Source organism: Garra rufa, chromosome 9, assembly GCF_049309525.1.
Source record: "Garra rufa chromosome 9, GarRuf1.0, whole genome shotgun sequence".
NCBI classification, from domain to species: Eukaryota; Metazoa; Chordata; class Actinopteri; order Cypriniformes; family Cyprinidae; genus Garra; species Garra rufa.
In genome coordinates, this window is record NC_133369.1 from 12,854,180 (window position 1) to 12,877,715 (window position 23,536).

The following is a 23,536-nucleotide window of genomic DNA, read 5'->3' on the forward strand; positions in this document are numbered from 1 at the left end:
ACAAAGGAATACCACACAAAACTACAAGTCCTACAGTCATAAATGGTATACATAGGCTAAATGTTAAAAACACATACAAAACATAGACGTAGAAACATATTTATAGCTGCTATTATTATTTATTTATTATATTGATGTTTTTTTCCCCAAGAAAGTTTCGTAATTGAATACATTTATTAACGTAGCCTACATTACCAGTGAGATTTTTTATGTTTTTGGAAGAAGTGTCCTCTGCTCACCAAGCCTGCATTTATTTCTAACAAAAAAGAGTCAAATTTTGATAACTATTTAGAATAACTTATTTATATTTGAATATATTTTAAAATGTAATTTAGTCCTGTGATTTCACAGCTGAGTAGATTTTTTTTTTGTTCAGGTTTCTTTGATTGATAGAAAGTTTAGAAGAACGCATCTGAAATAGAAATCTTTAGAAATCTTCTGCAACAATATATATGTCTTTATCGTCACTTTTAAACAACTTAAAGCATCCTTGCTTAATAAAAGAATCGATTTCTATCATTTCTTTCTCAAAGAAAAAAAACTATACTGACTCCAGGCTTTTAAATGGTATAGTGTATAATGTTACAAAAGCTTTTTATGTCAGATAAATGCTGATCTTTGGATCTTTCTATTCATCAAAGAATCCTGAAAAAGGTACTCAACTGTTTTAAATATTGATGATGATGAGAATAATAATAATAATAATAAATGTTTTTAACAGCAAATTAGCATATTAGAATAATTTCTGATGGATCAAGTGACTGGAGTAATGATGCTGAAAATGTAGCTTTGCTCACAGGACAAAAAATACATTTTAAAATATATTCAAATAGAAAACAGTTATTTTAAATAGTAAAAAAAAAATCTAAACTGTTCTCTTTTTGTTGTACTTTGGATCAAATAAATGCAGGCTTGGTGAGCAGAAGACATTCTTTTAAAAAATAGATATAGTGTAATTCTAAAGTTTGTAAGTTTTTTCAGTACTCTTTATGTTTCTTTTTTTACTGTTGTTTGTATCAAGCAATGCTTATCCAAAATGCTTTCTTTAGCTTAACTGTCTACAGTTGTGGCCAAAAGTTTTGAGAATTACATAAATATTGGAAATTGAAAAAGTTGTTGCTTAAGTTTTTATAATAGCAATTTGCATATACTCCAGAATGTTATGAAGAGTGATCAGATGAATTGCACAGCCCTTCTTTGCCATGAAAATTAACTTAATCCTGAAAAAAACTTTCCACTGCATTGTTAAGAAGGCTTCAGGGTGTCCAAGAAAGTCCAGCAAGCGCCAGGATCGTCTCCTAAAGAGGATTCATTTGGCCCAGAAGTTGATTGAGAGCATGCCCAGTCGAATTGCAAAGGTCCTGAAAAAGGAGGGCCAACACTGCAAATACTGACTTTGCATAAATGTCATGTAATTGTCGATAAAAGCTTTTGAAATGTATGAAGTGCTTGTAATTATATTTCAGTACATCACAGAAACAACTGAAACAAAGATCTAAAAGCAGTTGAGCAGCAAACTTTGTGAAAACTAATATTTGTGTCATTCTCAAAACTTTTGGCCACGACTGTAGTCTGTTTAAATTAAGCACATTTGTATTTGTATAAAAAAGAGAACTAACCAGAAACAGTTTATCTGACATTTTTAGAGCTAACACACACACACACACACACACACACACACACACACACACACACACACACACTGGTTTACATGTTTTATGGGGACATTCCATAGGCGTAATGGTTTTTATACTGTACAAACCGTACTTTCTATCGCCCTACACCTACCCTACACCTAAACCTAGCCCTCACAGGAGATTGTGCAAACTTTTACTTCCTCAAAAAAACTCATTGTGCATGATTTATAAGCCTGTTTCCTCATGGGGACCTGAGAAATGTCCCCACAAGGTCAAAATTTACTGGTATTCCTATCCTTGTGGAGACATTTGGTCCCCACAACGTGATGAATACCAGGTACACACACACACACACACACACACACACACAGTAGGCACATGTTTGCATTTATATCATGATACAAATCTGAAAAGTAGGATTGAGTATGATTAACCATTCATCACTGTGCTGTAGATGGTAGAATCATTCTCCTGCTCTGTGTATGCAGACCTAAAAATAAAGATCATTACAGTGAAATACTCAGTGAAAATTGTCCTCACTGTGAAATACAGTGAATTTACTCATAATACTCATATTTACTATCACAATATAACGTCAAAATAGACAAATATGATGTCAGCTATGATTAATTGTGTTGCATCATTTCTGGTGGTCAGAATAAACAAAATTACAGTGTGTATAAATATGTATGCTCACATTGGAAGCAGTTCTCTGGGTTTAATGATGACAGAAGAATATTCTACTTCATCTTCCTGCTGTACATCGTCAGCTTCCGGTAGGTTCGGATCAGCCTAAAAGCAAACAGATTATGCAGAACATTTTTTTTTTTTTACGTTTAAGTGTCATCCTTTTGTTCCGTTTTATGTCTAGCCTTCTGAAAAGACCAGCTTAGCTCAGGATAACCAGTGTGGTGTGAAGCTGGTTGACCAAAAGAGGCTTGATGGTTAAAAATAATTATAGGTTGGTTAAGAAGCTTGGTGGTCTTTTCAAAAAGGCAGTTATGTACATCTTATACATTTTTATGTAGGTTTTACATTTTTTTGAGGAGTGCTGTAAAGAGAATCTTGGGCTTCTTTTTCATCCAATGGTTTTCTTTGATTCCTTGCCTTCTTTCTAAGAGTAAATATGACAGAAATGCATTATAAATCTGTGATGATTTCAGAAAAGGGGGCTGGTTCCAAGGAAATATTTAAAAAATTACTTATTTCGTTATTCTCGTTATTATGATTGAATGAATGAATAATTACGTCTGCAGTTATACTCTTTAACCCTAAATTATAACATGTTACAAATTATTTTGGCTACATGCAGTTTGGCTACTTTGTGTCATAAGCCTTAACCACAGACTCTCACCAACATTACAAAACTCTCCTTTGACAGCTACACAAAATGCACAAATGTGCTTTCAAACTCTTTTAAAATGCAGTTAATGTTTCATTTAGACTGATGGTAGAGTAACTGAGAAATGTATAATATATTGGTGTGTGCAAGCACAAACAAATCATAAATGTCTTACCTTCTTATAAGCATCACAGCTGCAATGATGAAAACAAGTGAGACTAAAGACACTACAATAATTGGTATTATTGAGAACCCGGCGACATCTATTGATGACAACAAAAAGATACTGTATCATTTACTTTGAATTATGCACAATAAATCTCACATTTTCCAAATATGAATATGATTACGTAGATATGAAAATGTTCATATGTTTACCAGTTCAACCAACCTTCAATGTAAATGGTAAATTCTTCAGATACAGTTGTTTTAAAGTTTCTTAAAGAACAAGAGTAATTCCCAGTGTCTTCAGCAGTTACTCTGCTGAAGGTGAGGACGGGCTCTGACTGTTGAATCGGATCACCATTCTTAAACCACTGAACCTCAGCTAAATCACCAGGACAGTTGAGTGTGCATGTCAAATTCAAAGAGTCTCCAACTATTGTGCTGCCATTTGCTCTTGACCTGCTCATGGACACTCTTAAATCTATTAAAAACCAGGAAAAATACTCCATAATGAATCTAGATTTCTTTTGGCAAAAAACAAACAAACAAAAAAACGCGAACAATATAGCAACAACAAAAGTAGGTACAAATCAACAATAAATCTTTTATATTTACCATGTACTGAAATTTCCACTCCAGAATCACCTGTCCACATGTTCGTATTGGTTATAAATCTGAATTTATACTTTTCAGAATGTGTTTGATCAATATTACTGATCAAAAGAGAACAATCTGAGGTTTTGTTTCCAATGTATTTAAAGTTGTTTTGATTACTGTTGGCTTCACTATCATAAACATACGGCGAATTCCGACACATCTGATCAAGGTTTAATCTCATTGAACACCATAGCACTCGCTTTACTTGCTCCTGTGGATATGTAAATCTACAGTCAATAGTGACATTGGATCCCCTCGCAGCACAGATTGGAGAAGGATATTTTACATTCCAATCAGCACTGAGAACACCTGAGGAGCACAGAACATTTTATTTATTTAAAGTATTTGTTACTGTAGATAACTGAAATGGATAGAGACAATATCTGTTTTAGATAAATTTATTATAAAATATATTGTGACAGCTTTTAAGAACTTATTTACATAATGAATCAATAAGCAATAACAGATATACAGTATGATTCTAAAGTCTGAGCCCAGACAAAAAAAGAATTTAAAGGTTATGGCATAAATAAATAAGAGATATTTAAGATTATGTAATATTTATATGTCACTAATAAAATAAATGTGAACTCTGTATACATCAGGTATTAATAAGATCTTTTTTTAGCTTTTCATTTAATGTAATTTTTCAATGAAAATAAAAAGAACACAAAATAGCAACATTTTTACTAGTGGCCTCAGAATTTGGTCTTCATTGTATATATACAATACATTTTCAGTTCATTAAAATCTGATCAAATGTAATTAGAGGAAAATTGGACAACAAACTAAATGTGCAAAATACATAAGAAAATATTTTCTTACCAGGCAGCAGAAGCAGAAGAATGCGCAGCATTTCAGATCAGTGTTTCACTTGTTTAGTTTACACAAGATGTGTTACGTGGAGTGTCAGACAAAACACAAAAAGAGAAAATGAAAGAAAGAAGAAGTTGCTCAAACGATGGCTGATATTCATTTCCTTCCTAATACTATTACCATCTTTTAACATTATTTCCCTATCTACAGATATAAAATATGCTCCAATTTACATTTTTAACAAATTTACATTTTTTTAATTAAGGTATAATGTTTTTGTACTTTTTTTACACTTCTAGATAAAATGCAATCAACCAGTGCATATTGTTATGGAAAATGCCATATATGTGACCACGGACCACAAAACCAGTCCTAAGTAGCATGGGTATTTGTAGCAATAGCCAAAAATACATTTTAGGGGTCAAAATGATTGATTTTTCTTTCATGCCAAAAATCATTGGGATAATAATTAAAGATCATGTTCCATGAACATATTTTGCAAATGTGCTACTGTAAATATATTAAAACTTAATTTTTGATTAGAAATATGCATGGCTAAGAACTTCATTTGAACAACTTTAAAGGTGATTTTTTGCACCCTCAGATTCCAGATTTTCAAGTAGTTGTATCTCAGCCAAATTTTGTCCTATCCTAACAAACTATACACCAATGGAAAGCCTTATTCTTCTTTTCTTTCAGATGACGTGTAAATCTCCATTTCAAAAAATTGACCCTCATAACTGTGGTCCAGGGTCACATATAGATTTGTATGAGAAATCTACAGAGACATTTAAACTTTAATTCAATAAAAAATCTTACTTGACTGGTCACCATTTACTCAAATGTATTAAAAGAACAGACATACAACAAATGACTTATTTTTATATTATGTTCCACTGAAAAAAAAGTCATATGGGTTTTGGGTGGCACCATTTGGTGAGTATTTGGTCACTCACTACCCTAGTGTAACTGCTTCTCCAGATTTTCTTGTAGGCTCCAAGCCTGATTTTTTTTCCAGTGTCTCTTTAAATGATTTGGGCTGTTTATGAATTATTTAATTAGTTTTTTTTTTATTATTATTGTAGGGGAGAGCGGGGTAAGTTGTCACACTTTTCACACTGTGTAACTTTTACTGAGCACCATACATCACAATGTAATAAATGTCTTACCAAATGAAAGAAGGAAGCCTCAGGCACATATGATGTATTCATCACATTTTCATATCTTATCTCATTACGGAGTTATAGACTGTTAAATGGAGAATGTGCACTTGTGACAATTTGCCCCAAAATCAATAAGACAACTTGCCCCAAACTGACATGTATGCTAATGTTGGCAAAATGTCAGGGTTAGCTCAACATAGCACGTCAGCTAAAGTATCAAAAGACACGTTACTGTCTCCTCTATTTTGTGCAAAATAATAATACCTATACCTACTATAACAAAGTTGTACTGAAGAAAATTTAAAGTGATTTGTTTGTACTTTTTAGGTCAAAAAATATAAAAATTGTGCTCACCTCAGATTAAAGCAGTCTTGACCACATGTGAACAGGAGGTTGACTATAGAAGAAGAAGTCACACAAAGTGGCCATTTCATTTTTGAGATAAAGCCTCTAGTATTGGAGTTACTGTATGAACAGTGTGACAACTTACCCGTGTGACTACTTACCCCGCTCTCCCCTACTGAATGGTCTTACTAGACAAGGAAATCTTTGCTTTGTTTCTTTTGGGCAAAATGGCATAAAAATAAGAAATGTCAAAGTTTTTTTCTTTTCTTTTAAATGTTGCTAATTGGCAACTAAGTGTCAACTAAATTGACAGTCTTTTATTTTCTAGTCAGGTTTTGGATATCAGATCAATCAGTTGATGCATTAGGAGATCAAATTAAAGTCCTTAAAAACAATTAAAAAGGTATTAAATGCAAAACAAACAAAAGAACACCACACAACTGCATGTTCTACAGTGTCAAATGCCATGTACATAAATGTTAAAAATATATACAAAACAAATTCATAACTAGACGTAGTAGTATACTGATATGACCTGTAAACTACTGAATGTATTTGAGTAGCCTATTTATATTGTTAATGTCATTGTTATATTTACCTTTTTTCTTAAAATGTTTCTTAATTTAATTTATTAATATAATTTTAAAGTTCTCAGGGTTTTTTTTTTTTTTCAGTGCTCTGCAGTTCCTTTTTTTCTTTTTATCAAGCAATGCTTAACCCAGAAGCTTTTTTTTATTTTTATCTGAGAACTGTCTACTCCCAATTCGGAACACTAATCTTTACAGCTATATCTAAAAAAGTTCAAAAGAACCACATTTTTATTTGTTAAAGGAAGAGAACTAGCCAGAAACAGTTCCCTATTTGACGATTTTTGAGCTAAAAACACACATACAGTAGACCTGGGGTTTTTAAATTTGCATATTTTGTATGTCTCCCTCATCTAAAACCTGATTCAACTCATCAGCTCATTAGCAGAGAAAACCTGAATTAGGTGTGTCTGATACGGGAGACATACAAAATCCGCAGGACTGAGGCCCTTTAGGACCGAAAATGCCCAGCCCTGTTATACTGACTGGTTAGTAGGTATGAAGACCAATGCTGCTCCCAGGTGGCTGAACAGAGAAGTGAATTATGTGCACATGTGTGGGTGTGATAGAACACCAACTCAACCAAAATTGAACATAACCCTGATAGCTATTTTATTCCCCAACAAATAATCACTACCATAACTATTTGTCAGATTAAATAAAGCAATTAGAATAGAAATATTTGACCACAGTGACATGTGTCTTGATTGCTCACATTTGAAGCATATTTCATCAGTCTAACAGCAAACAGACGAACAGAACACTTCTTTACATACAACTGTCATCTTTTGTTCTATTTAATGTCTACCCTGTTGAAAAGACAATAAGCAATAACAGAGATACAATAGACCTCAGAATTTGGTCTCCACTGTATACAATACATTTTCAGTTTATTAAAATCGGATAGAAATTAATTAGAGGAAAATTGGACAACAAACTAAATGTACTAAATATATAAAGAAAATATATATGAAAATATTTTCTTACAAGGCAACAGAAGCAGAGCAAGTTTCACTTGTTATGTGAATTGTTATAGTTATCTTGACCTCAGGACTTGGTTTTTGCTCTGATATGCATTTTCAGCTGTTAGACCTTTTCTGAGAGGTGTGTGCCTTTCTAAATCATACTCATTCAAATGAATTTGCCACAGTTTAACTCCACTCGAAGTGTAGTAACATCTAGAAGCAATATGAATGCTCCTGAGCTAAATTTCGAGTGTCCCAGAAAAGGGTATGAATACTTATGCAACGGGATCTTTTCAGTTTTTTATTTTTAATAAATTTGCAGCAACATAACAAAATGGGAACAAAAATGAAGGGGTATGAATAATTTCGCAAGGCACTGTATATATAGTAATTTTTAAGCAATAGTTGAGTTAAATTAAAACTACCTAGAAGGTTAGGTAGTTTTTACAGTATTTTCTAAATAATTGACACAGTATCCTTTAATAAAGTAATATAATCTCTCTGCAGTTTTTACAAATGCAATAGGTTATTAATAGTACCAGTATTTTTTTAAATTGGAATAAACATCACTATGAAACAGTGCACAGTACAGAACCACTTTAGTGCAGAACATGAAATATATAAATGATCAGGGAAACCAAAACATAGTTGCATCAATATTAAGGTTAAATCATATATTTAAGCAAGTAGCCTACTCATAAAGCATCAAAAACGTTGTTCTTTTTTGCAGAACCACATTTCCCAGAATCAGAGTTCACATCGCATGACGTCACTTCCGGAAGCTGCAATCGCTTCCTTTATGGGTGTAAATGGGTACATGACACAGTCGTTCAGAGCTGTAAAATTGAAAATAATATTCCCGCGGCTATTTTTCCAGGTGCGTGATCGCTATAATACTATTCTACTGTAGACGGCTCAGCGAAATCGGCGGCTGCGATGGAAGCCGTGCCGCGAATGCCGATGATCTGGCTGGATCTGAAGGAGGCAGGGGAGTTTCAGTTCAGCCCGACTGTCAAACAGGTGAGGACCACACAGGCCTGATCGAGCCACTCTCTACTGTCATCGCTCCGAGACACACTCAAAACAAACAAAACAGCGTGATTTGTATAGGTCATCTACCACAAAACTCAGGTTTTAGCCCAGGGCCTTGTTTTTCAGCTGTTATATGAGCTATATATGTGTTTCGTTAAAGTAACAGTTCAAACAAAATATATCTGTTATTACACAAAATTGTCTGTCGTTATTTACTTACCCAGGTGTCACTCAGCATCAGTTTGTCTTTATTTATTTTGCGGAATACAAGAAGATGGTTTAATAATTGTCTATGCAATAAAAGGGGATGGGGACTGGTGATGTCCAACTCTAAAATGACAAAAAAAACATAATAGGCATAATTACTCCTGTACTACATTCCAAATCTTCTTTGGTCATATTATAGCATTGTGTGAGAACCGTGTAGAAACATCAAAACAGACATTCCGTTACAAATGACTCATTTTAAGATCCACTGACAGAGTCATGTGAGTTTTGAAAGATATGAAGTTAAGTAAATGTTATTTTCAGGGGAATAAAAAATCAAAACCTTTTTTTTTAATTATTAGAAGCTATTTGTTTTTGCTCATTCACTAACCTAAACACTGCCATATTATGTTGTTATGGTATGTGTTACAGTGACATTCCACAAAAGTCATTCATCTGTGTTTTCTGTTTATACCTATTATTGTTTCCTCTGCAATTACTGCAGAGTCCCTTTCTGAGAATACATTAAAATTACTGTTTTTGAATCAAATGTTTATATTAATGTGTTAAACTTAACAAAAATCACGCTTCCTTATGCTTTACTTCCTCACAGCAGTCAGGAATTTTATCAGCTTGCGTCATGTTAGTTATTGGATCCGTTCCTAACAAACTAGGCCAAAGGAAGAATGGCAGGTTCATATTGTTAAAGGTGGTTGTTTATGTTTATGCGTGGTAATTATTGACATTGCATGCAAACAAACTGACAGAACTATTATAATTTAGTGAATTGAGGTTCAAGAGGAACTGCTTTTCCAAATTTTGTTGTAGGTTTCATGGTAAAAGCCTAAAAATATATTTTTTCAGTGTCTCTTTAAAGGTTGTATCAGCGATTTCTAGCCTAAAACATAAAGTGTCAATTTCAGCTGACCTTTCTTCACGATCCGTCAGGGGTTTGGTGTTGTGGACTTTCGCTCCGCCTCCCTCACATCCCTGCACCAGTAGGAAAGTCCACAACACCAAACCCCTGACGCTGATTGGTTGGAACACTGTTTGTTTATCTGTGGAAAGGTTGGTAGTGCCGATTGTTTTTTTGGCATATCTCGGACCCTAGGCTGACCAGAGAGACGCGTTTTTTTCACAGACAATTTATGGGGCAGGCAGCGAGCGGATCGTGATGAAAGGTCAGCTGAAATTGACACTTTATGTTTCAGGCTAGAAATCGCTGATACAACCTTTAATGTCAAATGATTTGATATTTTCTTTCTTGGTTACTTTTGTTTGTATTGAATGCTCTTGTTAGTGGAAAATAAATAATTAACATTAAAAATATAGTAAATTAGAAGTATTTAAGATTTTGCAATATATAAATATGTGATCCTAGACCACAAAACCAGTCATAAGGGTCAATTCATTTAAAATGTGAGAGTTATACATCATTTGAAAGGACAATATTTGGCCGATATACAACTATTTGAAAATCTGGAATCTGAGGGTCCTTTTAAGTTGTCCAAATGAAGTTCTTAGCAATGCATATTACTAATTAAAAATTAGGTTGTGATGTATTTATGGTGGGACATATACAAATATCTTCATGGAACGTGATCTTTACTTAATATCCTAATGATTTTTGACATCATTAATTAAAAAAAAAAAAAAATTAATTTTGACCCATAAAATGTATTTTTGGCTATTCCTACAAACATACCTCTGCTACTTGTGGTCCAGGGTTCAAGATATTGAGAAATTTTGACTTTAATTCCTTAATTTGAAGAATGCAAAAAATAATTTAGCATTCTTTGATTTTTTTAAAAATAAAATGTATTTAACATTTTCAATATTTGTTTTCTAGTGAAAATTTGTATTGTCTTGTTAGTGGCCTGAAATATCAGAACACTCCCTTACTTTGTTTCTTTCATGCACAAATCTCTACCTGCTTTTTCCCTTTTCTCAGTTTATACTGAAGAACTACGGTGAGGATCCTGACAATTATAATGAGCAGCTGAAGAAACTGGAGCAACTGAGACAGGTAAATCTTACAATGCATTCAAGACATACTTTTAATCGTGTCTTCCCTGAACATTTCTATTACCATGCTCTTCCAGTCAAGCAACCGATAGACGGCAAGTCTATGATCATGCATTTTCTACATTCTCTGCATCGTCCTGTCTTTCTAGAGTGCTGTGAATGTCACACGAGACTTTGAGGGCTGCAGCACCTTAAGGAAATATTTCGGACAACTACACTATCTTCAGAGTCGTGTGCCTTTAGGATTGGGGCAGGAAGCTGCTGTTCCCATTTCCTGGTGAGGGCACCAACCCAGCCATAGTGTTTCCCTCTTGTATACTGCCTTCCCCTTACACTTTTCTTGTTTAATATCCAGGACAGAGATATTTTCTGGGAAGACAGTGACCCATGAGGACATCTGCTATGAGCAGGCTTGCATCCTTTATAATTTGGGTGAGTTAGTACTAGACTGATACGTATTATTCCTCTAGTCAATGACTGCATGGTTTAAATAAGGTATTGTTCAAAACCAGGCTTGTTTCCTGATTCAAGTCATGTTTTCCATGTTGTAGGAGCTCTCCATTCAATGTTGGGAGCCATGGACAACAGGGTGTCTGAAGAGGTGAGCTGAATTAGAGAAGAGACAGCATACATACAGCAATTTAAGTATCATGTGATTTAATGCAGTGTGCACATCATGTCAGAATTACTGATTCAGCCACCACCACCATTTTATATGACACTAGATTGAGAAAATGCTTTAGAGTTTTGTGAGCAATACGCATCCAACAGATTGTCAGCAGTCTGTGGGTGTGCCATGTGAGGTTGTGACTAAGTGGGAAAAGTCAGATTTCATAAAATTCCAAATTTCTGAGTTCAAGCAGTATGTGAATGTTTTTCCTGGTTTGGAACTCATAATTAATTAACGCAATTTGCATCCTAACTCTCACTTTTCCTCTCACTGTTAGGGAATGAAAGTATCTTGCACACACTTCCAGTGCTCGGCTGGAGCGTTCACCTATCTGAGAGACCACTTCAGCCACAACTTCAGTGTGGACATGAGTCACCAGATCCTCAATCTCAACATCAACCTAATGCTGGTTAGTTTCACTCATCTGCTATCACAAGGACACTTGAATACATATTTTTTGCCATGCTGTAGATTAGGGCTGAAGTACCAATTGCTCTTTTCAGGGTCAGGCCCAAGAGTGCCTGTTGGAAAAATCTATGTTGGACAACAGAAAGAGCTTTCTCGTCGCTCGGATAAGTGCCCAGGTACCACCTTATTGCTACTATTTAGTACCCTGGATTGAAATTTTATTTTAAGATTACAGTTTGTTACTAAATTTGAGCATTTTTCATGGATATATACACTACCAGTCAAAGGTTTTTGAACAGTAAGATTCGTAATGTTTTTAAAGAAGTCTCTTCTGCTTACCAAGCCTACATTTATATGATCCAAAGTACAGCAAAAACAGTCAAATTTGGAATTTTTTTTTTTTTACTATTTGCAGCAACTGTTTTCTATTTGAATATAATCTTAAAATGTAATTTATTCCTGTAATCAAAGCTAAATTTTCAGCATCATTACTCCAGTCTTCAGTGTCACATGATCCTAAAGAAATCATTCATTTTTGTTAGTATTTATATCAATATAAACAGTTCTTTTTTTCCCAAAGATCAGCATTTATCTGAAATAAAAATGCTTTTTAACATTTTATACTACCATTCAAAAGCTTGTAGAATATATATATCAGATAAATGCTGTTTCAGTTGATCAAAGCTGTTCAGCTGTTTTCAACATAATAATAATAAGCAGCAAATCAGAAAATGATGAAGGATCATGTGACTGGAGTAATGAGGCTAAAAATTCGGCTTTGAAATCTCAGGAACAAATTACATTTTGAAATATATTGAAATAGAAATTATTATTTTAAATGGTAAAAATATTTCAAAATTGTACTGTTTTTGCTGTATTTCGGATTAAATAAATGCTTGGTGAGCAGAAGAGAGTTCTTTAAAAACCTTAAAAATCTTACTGTTCAAGAACTTTTGACTGGTAGTGTATATATCCCCTTTGCTTGCTGTATGACTGAAATAGAAGTTTGTCTTCAGGTGGTGGACTATTACAAAGAGGCATGCAGAGCTCTGGAGAACTCAGAAACAGCATCAATGTTAGGAAAGATACAGAAAGACTGGAAGAAATTAGTGCAAATGAAGATTTACTACTTTGCTGCAATTGCTCATGTGAGTCTTCTGTTCAAACTAAGGTTGGATTAACTACAGAGCAGGGTATCTAAATGTGATTTTTGATGTTTCTAAGCAAGTCATGCAAATCCTATTTCTCTCAACAGTTGCACATGGGGAAACAGGCTGAAGAGCAGCAGAAGTTTGGAGAGAGGGTACAACATGTCTGTTTTTTCTGTCTTCAATTTCAGTTAGTGGCCATCTGTGCTCTTTGGCATGGAGAACTAGTTTCAACCTCATCTTAGCCTCTAGTCATGAATTTATTTTTGTTTTTTTGGAAGAACAATGACAGTGACTAATGCGTCTTGGAGTTAACTTTTATCTTCAGCTGAAACCATTATAAAACAAAAAAGCTATTATATAGAAAGAGGAAGATGATGATTTTAAAATACTTTTTGAAATGAACTCAGAAAGAAGTAGTTAATCTAATACTTTATTTTCCAACAGGTTGCATACCTTCAAAGCTCAATAGACAAACTAAACGAGGCAATTAAGCTGGCTAAGGGTCAGCCAGACAGTGTTCAGGAAGCTCTTAGATTTACCATGGATGTCATTGGGGGAAAGTAAGCAGATATTATGGTTATACGTAACTTACCAAAAGACATAATTCATCTGGTATAAAAAAAAATCGCAGGAAGCTGATTTGACACTTCTCATGTCTCTTTTCATTTTAGGTTTAATTCTGCCAAAAAAGACAATGACTTTATTTACCATGAATCTGTACCAGCTCTGGAGACACTAACGTCAGTGAAAGGTATTTTGGCTGACATATGTTGTAGTGCTCTATAACTGCACGGGGATATCATTTATTCATTATATGGCATGACTAGAAGAAGTGCATGTTCCTATGAGTTTGCTGGAGTTGAAAGAAATGAGTAAAAGTAGAAAGATTTGAAACTGTCCTAGGAATTAATGTTTCATGTTAATCCATCACAGGAGCCCCACTGGTGAAAGCTTTGCCTGTAAACCCTACAGACCCCAGTGTCACTGGCCCAGACATTTTTGCAAAACTGGTGCCCATGTCTGCCCATGAGGCCTCCTCTCTTTACAGGTTTGACTAAGTAGTATCTATCTGTCTATCTGTCTATATCTATATCTATATATATATATATATATATATATATATATATATATCACACACACACACACACACACACAGTTGAGGTTCAAAGTGTACATTCCCTCTTCAGAATCTGCAAAATATTAATTACTTTACCAAAACAAGAGGAGTCATACAAAATGCATGTTATTGTTTATTTAGGACTCACCTGAATAAGATATTTCACATAAAATATGTTTACATATAATCCACAAGAGAAAATAATAGTTTAATTTATAAAACATGACCTTGTTCAAATGCTCATTGATGCTCCAGAATGACAAAACATGCATTAAGAGCCAGAGGTGAAAACTTTTGAACAGAATGGAGATGTGTAATTTTTTATCCTTATTTTGCCTAAATATCTATTTTTTGTTTTCATTTAGTACTGCCCTTCAGATGCTACAAAGATAGTTACATGTTTCCCAGAAGACAAAATAAGTTAAATTTACCCTGATCTTCAAATTCAAAAAGGTTTTGTATGATCCCTCTTATTTTGGTAAGGAAAAAATTAACATTTTGCAGATTCTGAAAGGGGGGATGTCAACTTTTGACCTCAACTGTATATGTACTGTTTAACACTTTCTTATCCTGATAATTGTCAGTTCCCATGTGCTATACTTGAAGGGCAATCCAATATGGGACAAAGTGTCAAGTGTTTCACTATTAAAAACTCTTTCTGCTAAATTTACAGTGAAGAAAAGGCCAAGCTGCTAAGGATTGTCATGTCAAAAATAGACAGCAGGAATGAGACACTAGAGTGAGTATAAACAGCTAAAAAAACCATACAAACACAAACGTATGCATCTAAATGTCTCAGTTGTCATATTCCCACAGACAGTTCATGGACTCTCTCGGTCTGGACCCAGAGTCAGTAGACAATATGGAGATGTATAATACCCTTCCTTCTGTGCTGATGGAAAAATGTGCTGCGTTGAGTGTGAGACCTGATACTGTAAAAAACCTAATTCAGTCAATGCAGGGTTAGTGGCGTCACTTCAAAAGTCCTTTTTTATAGTATTTTGGTGATTCAGGTTTACTTTTTAAATAAAGTTGTGCTTCTCAATTCAAGCTATTTATTAACTCTTTAAAACAGTACAGTTCAACATTAGTCTAAATTCTTATATCCAACTCCTCTTTCTCCCTCCTCAGTCCTTTCAGGTGTGTTCACCGATGTAGAAGCCTCTCTGCGAGAGATTCGAGATGTATTGGATGAGGATGAGGCAGAGGAGCGAAGTTTAGAAGAGGCCGCTGGGAAGCAGGCTGTACCAGAACGGCCCCCAGCCCTGGCTGAGCTGCGGAGAGACCTGGAAAAGTATTTGGAAGCGCACGAGAAAGCCAGCTTCACCAACACCGAACTTCATCGAGCCATGAATCTGCACATCAGCAATCTGAGACTTCTTGGTGGACCACTAGACACCCTTAGAGAGGCATTGCCAAGACCTCAGCTTAGTGAGGGTGGGTATTTTGTGACTTAAATAATTGACATGAAAAATAATGTTATTTGTGTTTATGAAAATTACAATTTTTGACATTTTCAGATGAGATGGCAGGTCTTCAGACTATGAAGAGAATTTTGGGTAAAGTGCAAGAAATGCGGGAGCAACGAAGCTCCCTAGAAAAGCAGCTTAGAGACCTCATTCAGCAGGATGACATCACTGCTTCTCTGGTTACAACTAACCGTGCTGACATGAAAGTATGAGCTTTACATGACTATGCTATTTATTTTTCAAAGGGATTGTATTAGAAATCTGTTACTGATCGTTTTATCTTTGCTTGCTTTTCCCTCATAGAAAGTGTTTGAGGAGCAGCTTAGGAAGTATGGGCAGGTAAAATTATACCTTGATCAGAACCTGACAGCTCAAGAGAATATCCTGAAGGCGCTGACAGAAGCTAATGTACAGTATGCCACTGTGCGCAAGGGCTTGGCAGAAACTGAACACAAGTATGACTAAAAAAAAATCACATTTACGTGACAAATATTCAGACATTTTTGCAAGTGTAGCATCATCAGTATACCCATTTACTTTTTAGATGGAACAGCACTGTACAGATGCTTGTGGCCTCCTATGAGGCCTATGAAGATCTAATGAAGAAATCTCAGGAGGGCAAAGAGTTTTATGAAGATCTGGAAACAAAGGCCTCTCGCCTGTTGGAGAAAGCCAAGACTGTCTGCAAAGCTCGAAAAGAAGAGAGACAAGCCTTAATGGAAAAGTAATTATGAGTTTGATCACCAATCTGTTTACTCAAAACTCTTGGTAAGAAGTAGTGTTTTTAATATAAAGTTTGACTTTGCTTAATGTTTGACAGAGAGCTAAAAAAAAAGGCACCCCAAAGACCCACTGCCCCAAAACCGCCCCCGAAGAAAGGCCAAAGTGTGGATCCTGCCAACTTCGATGACCCTGAACTGGCAGAGCTGAGTGCTGCTATCCTAGCCCTTGGTGGAGATCTCCCAGAAGAGCTACGCAGCTTGCCTCCTGAACTTACCATTCCACCGTCTGGTCATCCCGCTGCTAGCTCTATTCTGCGTTGGCCTGGAGCTAACTCTTCTTTACTCTACACACAACCCAGATTTCCTCCAAACTTACCGCCTCCTGAAGTTCTTGCTCAGATCTCCCGTTTCCCAAAACTTTCTCAGAGTTTCAGTCACAGTCTTCCCCAGCATCCTCTGGCACAGCAACAGTTCCCACAGCTGCCCAACCCTCAAGTCCTTCCACCACCATCTGTGTCTGGGTACTGCCCTCCATCTTCACAGAACCAACCCGGCCCACCAGTCACTCCAGTCCGACCTTCCACCACTACAGTGGATAGTGTACAGACTCCTATTCCTAGCTACAGTCCTGCATCTGTCCAGGCAGTTATGCCTCCTCTTGGCCAACACCAATCAATGCCACCAGTGTCATCAGTGTATGCAGCTCCACCTCAGATGACACCCCATGTCCAGTACATGCAACAACCTGTTGCTCCCATAAGACAGCCTCCACAGGCAATGCCAGGCCCTCATCCACAGCATCAACCTCAGCAGGTATTTGCTCAACAGGGTAGTCATAGTCAACCACAGTCATTCTACCCACCTGTACCAACTCAACAGCAAATGCCAAGACCTTTGCCTGGGCCACAGCCTCCACAGCATACTCAGCCTCAGTTCCCACAGTACATAGCTCAAGTAAGACAACCAGGAGCACCAAACTTTCATCAACCTCAAATCCAAGGACAGTTTGGAGCTCCAGCCACCCACATGCAGCCCCATCAGGGTTACCCCCCTGTCTCATTTGTCCCGAAGTCCCAAACTCCACAAGTTAACACTGTCCCCCCGGGCCAGATGCCCCATCCAGGCATATCCCCGCAGATGCCCCCATCCTCCCAACCAGTGTCAATGCCACACTTGGCTCATGTTAATCAGCAAATGCCTCCATCCTCCCAGCCAGTGCCCTCTATGTCAATGCCACACTTAGCCCATGTTAATCAACAAATTCCTCCTTCCTCCCAGCCAGTGCCCTCTGGGTCAATGCCACACTTAGCGCATGTCAGTCAACAGATTCCCCCTGCTTCACAGCCCCAAACAGCTCCCATCAATCAATTACCCCGTGCTCCTCACCCCCAGATACCCCCATCCTCTCATCATTTAGGCCCTGCTCCCCATATGCAGATACCTCCTGCCTCAAAACAGATGCCTCCTCCCCAACAGCCACAAATGCATGCGCCATCCACTCACATGTCTCCTTCCTCTCATCCACAAATGCCCGCAGTCTCCCAACCGCTATCTCACTGCCCCCAGTCACAGATAATCCCGACTCATCAACCCAACCAACAGCCAGCGTACCCAGCAGTCCCTCTGAGGCCTACTGTTCCTGTTCAACCTCACGGCCCTCTCTCATCACAGATACAAATGCACCCTAGCACTCCCTCACAGCATCTAAACCACCCTCATCCTCAAATCCCTCCCCAGTCTTGTCCTCCAGCACTCCCTCACAATATTTACAAACCTCAGCCAACCATTCCTTCTAGCTCTGTACCTTTGAGTTTCCCAGGAGGTGTTCCTATGGTGTCCAACCAGTCTGTGGCACCTCTGCAGCCTCAGTCCCAGCCACCCACTTCACAGCCTTTAGCCCCACAACAGCTACCGGGAGGCCCAATATCTTATGCTGTTCCACAAAGTGGAAACATTGCTCCTGGACCAATGCAGCATCCTGTAGCTGCTGCTCCCCCAGGGCCTCAAAGCATGATACCTCCATCCTCAGGAGCACCAGGGGCACCACAGCCTCATGTGCTACCTTCTCCTGCCCCATCACCTTCTCCCTCTCCTGGTCCTCCCTCGCTTGGTATTGTCACCCAGCGACCATCTCCTGCTCTTACCCCAGTTGGAGGAGCAACATTACCACAATCTTCAGTTCAGGCTCCAACACCCACTGGTCCCATGACTCCATCTGACTCCACTTTGTTTCAGCGACAGAACTCTAGTACTGATGACTTGCTTTCTTCAAGCCCCGAGAGCCAGCATGGAGGCACCAAGGACACCGCCAATGTTTTACTACCCACAAAAGCTGACCCTCAGGAGGAGCATCACAGAAAAAAAGCAGAGGGCGTAAGACTTATCCAGGGTGACCCTTACCAAGCACCAGAGAGGGTCTCGAAACTCAGTGCACAGCTAGGACGGTTTAAATCAACAGTCCAATCCTTAGAGCGCCCAACTTGGGAGGGAGGTCTGTCGAAACTTGATGCTCAATGGAAAGAGCTGCAAGAGCAGCAGGAGAAGGATACTCGCCAACTCTCTATTGCTATTGCTCGTTGCTACACTATGAAGAACCGCCATCAGGATGTGATGCCTTACGACTGCAATCGTGTTGTCTTGCACTCCGGTAAAGATGATTACATCAATGCCAGTTTCATTGAGGACCTGTCTCCATACTGCCCCCGGCTCATTGCAACACAGGCTCCCCTCACTGGCACAGCAGCCGACTTCTGGCTCATGGTTTATGAGCAGAAAGTTTCTGTAATTGTCATGTTAGTCTCTGAGCAAGAACTGGAGAAGGTAAATATCCTTTGGCATGAGTTTTTCTGAAAAGTTCTAAAATCTCACTTTTAAAATTATTTTAAGCAGGGGTGCCCAAACTTGGTCTTGGAGGGACGGTGTCCTGCAGAGTTTAGCTCCAACTTGCCTTAACACACCTGCCGAGAAGTGTCTAGTATGCCTAGTAAGAGCTTGATTAGCTGGTTCAGGTGTGTCTATTTGGGGTTGGAGCTAAACTCTGCAGGACCCTGGGCCTCCAGGACCGAGTTTAGGCACCCCTGATTTTAAGTGATCTACAATGTGTTTAATTTTATTTCCAGCAAAAGGTGTTGCCATACTTTCCATCAGAGAGAGGCCAACAACTTGCTCAGGGGCCAATTACCCTTACCCTGACCACTCAGAAGAGCACTCCTACCCATATAGAGCGCATGATAGGACTGCAGTATCGGGATCAAAGTTTGAGACGCACCGTTGTACACCTACAGTTTACTTCATGGCCTGAACTGTGAGGACTCATTCTTAAAACAGTCAATCTATTAAAATTTCAACCTTTTCAAACACTAATAGTTTTTGTTTTTATTTTTCCGAAAAGGGGCCTTCCAGAGAGTAAAAGCAACCTCATCCGTTTCATTCAAGAAGTCCACGGACATTACCTGCTTCAGCGCCCACTACACACTCCAGTCGTAGTGCACTGCAGGTACCAGTGGGCCGCATACCGACATATAGCGCCATTGTGCTATGGGCATCCTGAGTTCGAATCCCAGCTCGAGGACCTTTCCTGATCCCGCCCCCAAATACAAATTATATTGAACACATAGGCAAGGCTAAGCCAAAGTAGAAAAGATCAAGTACATTTTTTTTTGTTTCTGTTTCTCACAGTTCTGGTGTTGGCCGTACTGGTGCCTTCTGTCTGCTTTATGCAGCTCTGCAAGAAATTGAAGCTGGCAATGACATACCTGACCTGATCCAGGTGGTAAGGAAGATGAGGCAGCAAAGGAAGAACATGCTGCAAGAAAAGGTAATGGTACACTCCTAATGATGTTTGAGAATTTGCACAGAGTGTTCAGTTGATAGAGTTTAATGGTACTTTTGTTAAAAAACCTTCACAGCTTCACCTCAAATTTTGCTATGAGGCCGTTCTTAAGCACACAGAGCAGGTTCTGCAACGTCACGGCATTATTACATCCCCTTGCACCAGTACCCCAAATAACATTGCATTAAAGGTAACACCTATATTTCTTTCTCGCTCTCCTTTTTGTAAACCAAACAGCAGTGTGATTATCTAATATTTTGTATCTCTTTGTCTTTCTAGTCATACTCACGACAGGAATCTCAGGACATTGTTCTGGGAGGAGACATGCCTATTAGTTCCATACAAGCCACCGTGGCCAAACTTAGCATTCGACCACCCAGTGTTGACCATGAACAAGAGCCCGGCCAAGACCAGATGCCCTCTATGTCTGAAGTGGCAAACACAGCAGAACCAGATCCAACAGATATGTCACTTCAGCCTTCTCAGGAGCCGCTTTGTTATGAAGCTATGCCTGATTCCATCAGTCCTCCTCTGTCTTGTACTTCTTCTCCAGGCAAGACGAAGTCGCCTTCGCCTCCTACCGGCCAAGGGAATGGGTTCACCGGGTCCACTCCTGCATCTCCCGTCTCAAATCACCACCCATCCATTGAAGCAGTGCCTCGGGCTCCTTCTCCCCCCACCTCCTCATCTTTAGACCTGCTTGCTTCTCTCACACCTGAAGCCTTTACTATGGACAGTGCCCATCGAGGCAAGCAGCGGTTTAACAAGCAAAGCTTCCTTCAGCCGCAGGAAGGCAAAGGCCTGCAGGGACCACCAGAAGGCGACGATCCGCTCAGTAGTTTGGATCCTCTATGGACGCTCAACAAAAGCTGAAACAACATAACAGAGCTCTGCTTTATCTTCACCCCCACAGGCAGTCCTCTTATGAACCGTTTCTGACCCCGTGTAACATCTTGTCCATGTTCATGCCTCTTGGACCTCATCACTGTGTGTACGTCTGTCCGCTTGTGTCCTGAAAAGTCTTTTCACTTGGCACTTTTTCAGCACTGATACTGGTGTTTTAGGTTACATTCCGTAAATCCAGTCTTGTCTCCTAGCATGCACTCCTAATGACATGGTGTTTGTGATTGCCTGTAAGGTGCCTAGGTGTTGGTTCCTCTGCAGTGGGCTTCTGCCGCTACACCAAAAATGTAAACACTGAGAATGGAAACCGTTTGATAGAAAACTGACATTCAAGTTGCTGTTGTCATTATCAGAACACATATTAACAGTTCGATTGAGCGACTATTTGCTCACCCTTTGTACACATGCTGCTTGCACTGTGGGTTGTATGTTATTAGTCACTGCACCTGTCTTTGAGCTACAGTGATCTGCAACGTATATGTAGGGACAAATTGAAGCTGGTGATGAAAATATGACTTGATGTACTCGTAATACTTAAAACACTTAAAATTTCTGATTCACTTCAGAAATCATAGCATTTTTATGAGTTGATTCTAACTTGTCATTCTTTGAACTGTGTAAATAAATCTTAACAAATGTCAATATATTGGTCTCATTTGGTTTTTGTTTTTCAAATAGCAAAAACAATGCCACTGAACTGAACAAAACTCCCATATTTTGCTGATTATTGCTGCTGAAAATGGTCAATTATTGTCATGTTTTAGGCTGTAATAATCGGTCAGACTGGGGAAAAAAATTGGAATACTATAGACTGCAAAAAAAAATCCAAGAAATCAAAAAGAGTGCAAAAAACTGTCTGAGGAACAAAAGGTGTTTGTGGTTGGCTGAACTAAACCAGGATTTCCAGGGTAAGAATCTTGAGAACATTTGTGTTTGTTCTTATTATTTCCAGTCAGGTAGGTGTATAAATATAAATATACATTATCCATATGAAAATACCTGAGGTGCCTTGAAGAACACAGATACACCTGTTGTTATCGTGTGCTGATTCTCATCTTTTATCAAACAAAAAAGTTCTTTCTGCATTTTATTCAGCTCCAGCGACAACTAACTGAAACTACAGCGATTCCTTTTCTGCGTGACAGCCCTCTGGTGTCGAGAATGAATAAAACAAATGGCACGTGATAGTTTAAGGCTTCAAAATGGCGGTGTCTTATTAAACGTCATATTATCTTATGTGTACTATTTATTTTTTAAATATCGCCAATACCGGTATATTGAGACAATCCCAATACACAATAACAATATTTCATTATTTAAATATCATGATTATTGTCATAACCGGTATAGAGCGTTTTCTTCATCAGTTGGCGAAACTGAATGTAAACAATGCCACTGAACCAAACAAAACTCGCATATTTAGCTGTTTATTGCTTGTGTTATAAGCTGTATTAATCAGCCAGACCGGAAAAGACATTTGGACTACTATAGACTGACAAAAGGAGAAGAGTGCAAAAAAAAACTGTCTGAGGAACAAAAGGCGTGTGTGGTTGGCCAAACTGAACCAGGATTTACAGGCCAAGAATCTGAATATTTCTGTTTGTTCTTTTCATTTCCAGTCAGTTAGGTGAAATATTAGTCTAATATCTTAATTAATACTGCTTGTATGTATCTTTACCACCTATTAACTTTAGTTTGTCAAAATATCATGCCCTTCTCTTGCTTACTAAGTCCTTCTCTATATGATTTAGCAGCTTCCACACGGTATGATTTAGACAGCATAAAATAGCAGAACGTATTGAGTAGTACATGTTCATGCTGTTGTTTACATCCTAGTATCGCCAATATGGCCGAGCATCTGGGTGACTGACCAAACCGTGATGTAAGTGCAAACCCTCTATATCGCAACACTCATAGACTAAGTAGAGGTATTGTCAATGCATTCTAAATTAAGCAAGCTACAAACGCTGTTGTTAGAAAGCTGTTGTATTTAACCCAGAACATGACTTTTTAAAGGGGTCATCGGATGCAAAACTAACTTTCACATGTTGTTTGAACTAGGGCAGGGCGATTTGGTCAAAAAAATTTATCACGATATAAAGCAAAATTTGCGATAACGATATAACTGACGATATAATTGACGCTAGACAAAATACTTCAAAACTGCTACCCAACTTTGTGTAATAACGAAAACATTTATTTCAGTGAAAAAATAAGTCCAAAACACTCTATTTTAACATTTTGAACAGTAGGGCTCTACAATCTTTTTTTTTTTTTTTTTCTTTTAGAAATTCTTATGTGTTTAAATTTTTCTGATAATCAA

At 37.8% G+C, this 23,536-nt stretch overlaps 2 protein-coding genes across 2 annotated transcripts; one reads left to right on the forward strand and one right to left on the reverse strand.

Annotated features, from left to right (window-relative positions):
• Positions 1-2,066: 2,066 nt before the first annotated feature.
• Positions 2,067-4,657, reverse strand: LOC141343155 (uncharacterized). The gene is made up of 5 exons (XM_073847756.1): positions 4,627-4,657; positions 3,760-4,110; positions 3,371-3,625; positions 3,155-3,242; positions 2,067-2,127 (listed from the first exon to the last, which is right to left on the reverse strand). The coding sequence occupies exons 1-5, from the start codon at positions 4,655-4,657 to the stop codon at positions 2,067-2,069; spliced, it is 786 nt and encodes a 261-aa protein (XP_073703857.1).
• A 3,834-nt stretch (positions 4,658-8,491) lies between these two features.
• ptpn23a (protein tyrosine phosphatase, non-receptor type 23, a) lies at positions 8,492-21,860 on the forward strand. The gene is made up of 24 exons (XM_073847140.1): positions 8,492-8,697; positions 10,868-10,942; positions 11,091-11,218; positions 11,297-11,373; positions 11,493-11,542; positions 11,889-12,020; positions 12,115-12,195; positions 13,036-13,167; positions 13,275-13,322; positions 13,615-13,730; positions 13,842-13,921; positions 14,104-14,218; positions 14,961-15,026; positions 15,104-15,249; positions 15,419-15,724; positions 15,808-15,962; positions 16,060-16,211; positions 16,301-16,480; positions 16,577-19,298; positions 19,598-19,782; positions 19,870-19,974; positions 20,157-20,295; positions 20,387-20,500; positions 20,590-21,860. Exons 1-24 carry the CDS (start codon positions 8,614-8,616, stop codon positions 21,181-21,183), a joined length of 5,982 nt encoding a protein of 1,993 aa, XP_073703241.1. The 5' UTR covers positions 8,492-8,613; the 3' UTR covers positions 21,184-21,860.
• The last annotated feature ends 1,676 nt before the right edge of the window (positions 21,861-23,536 follow it).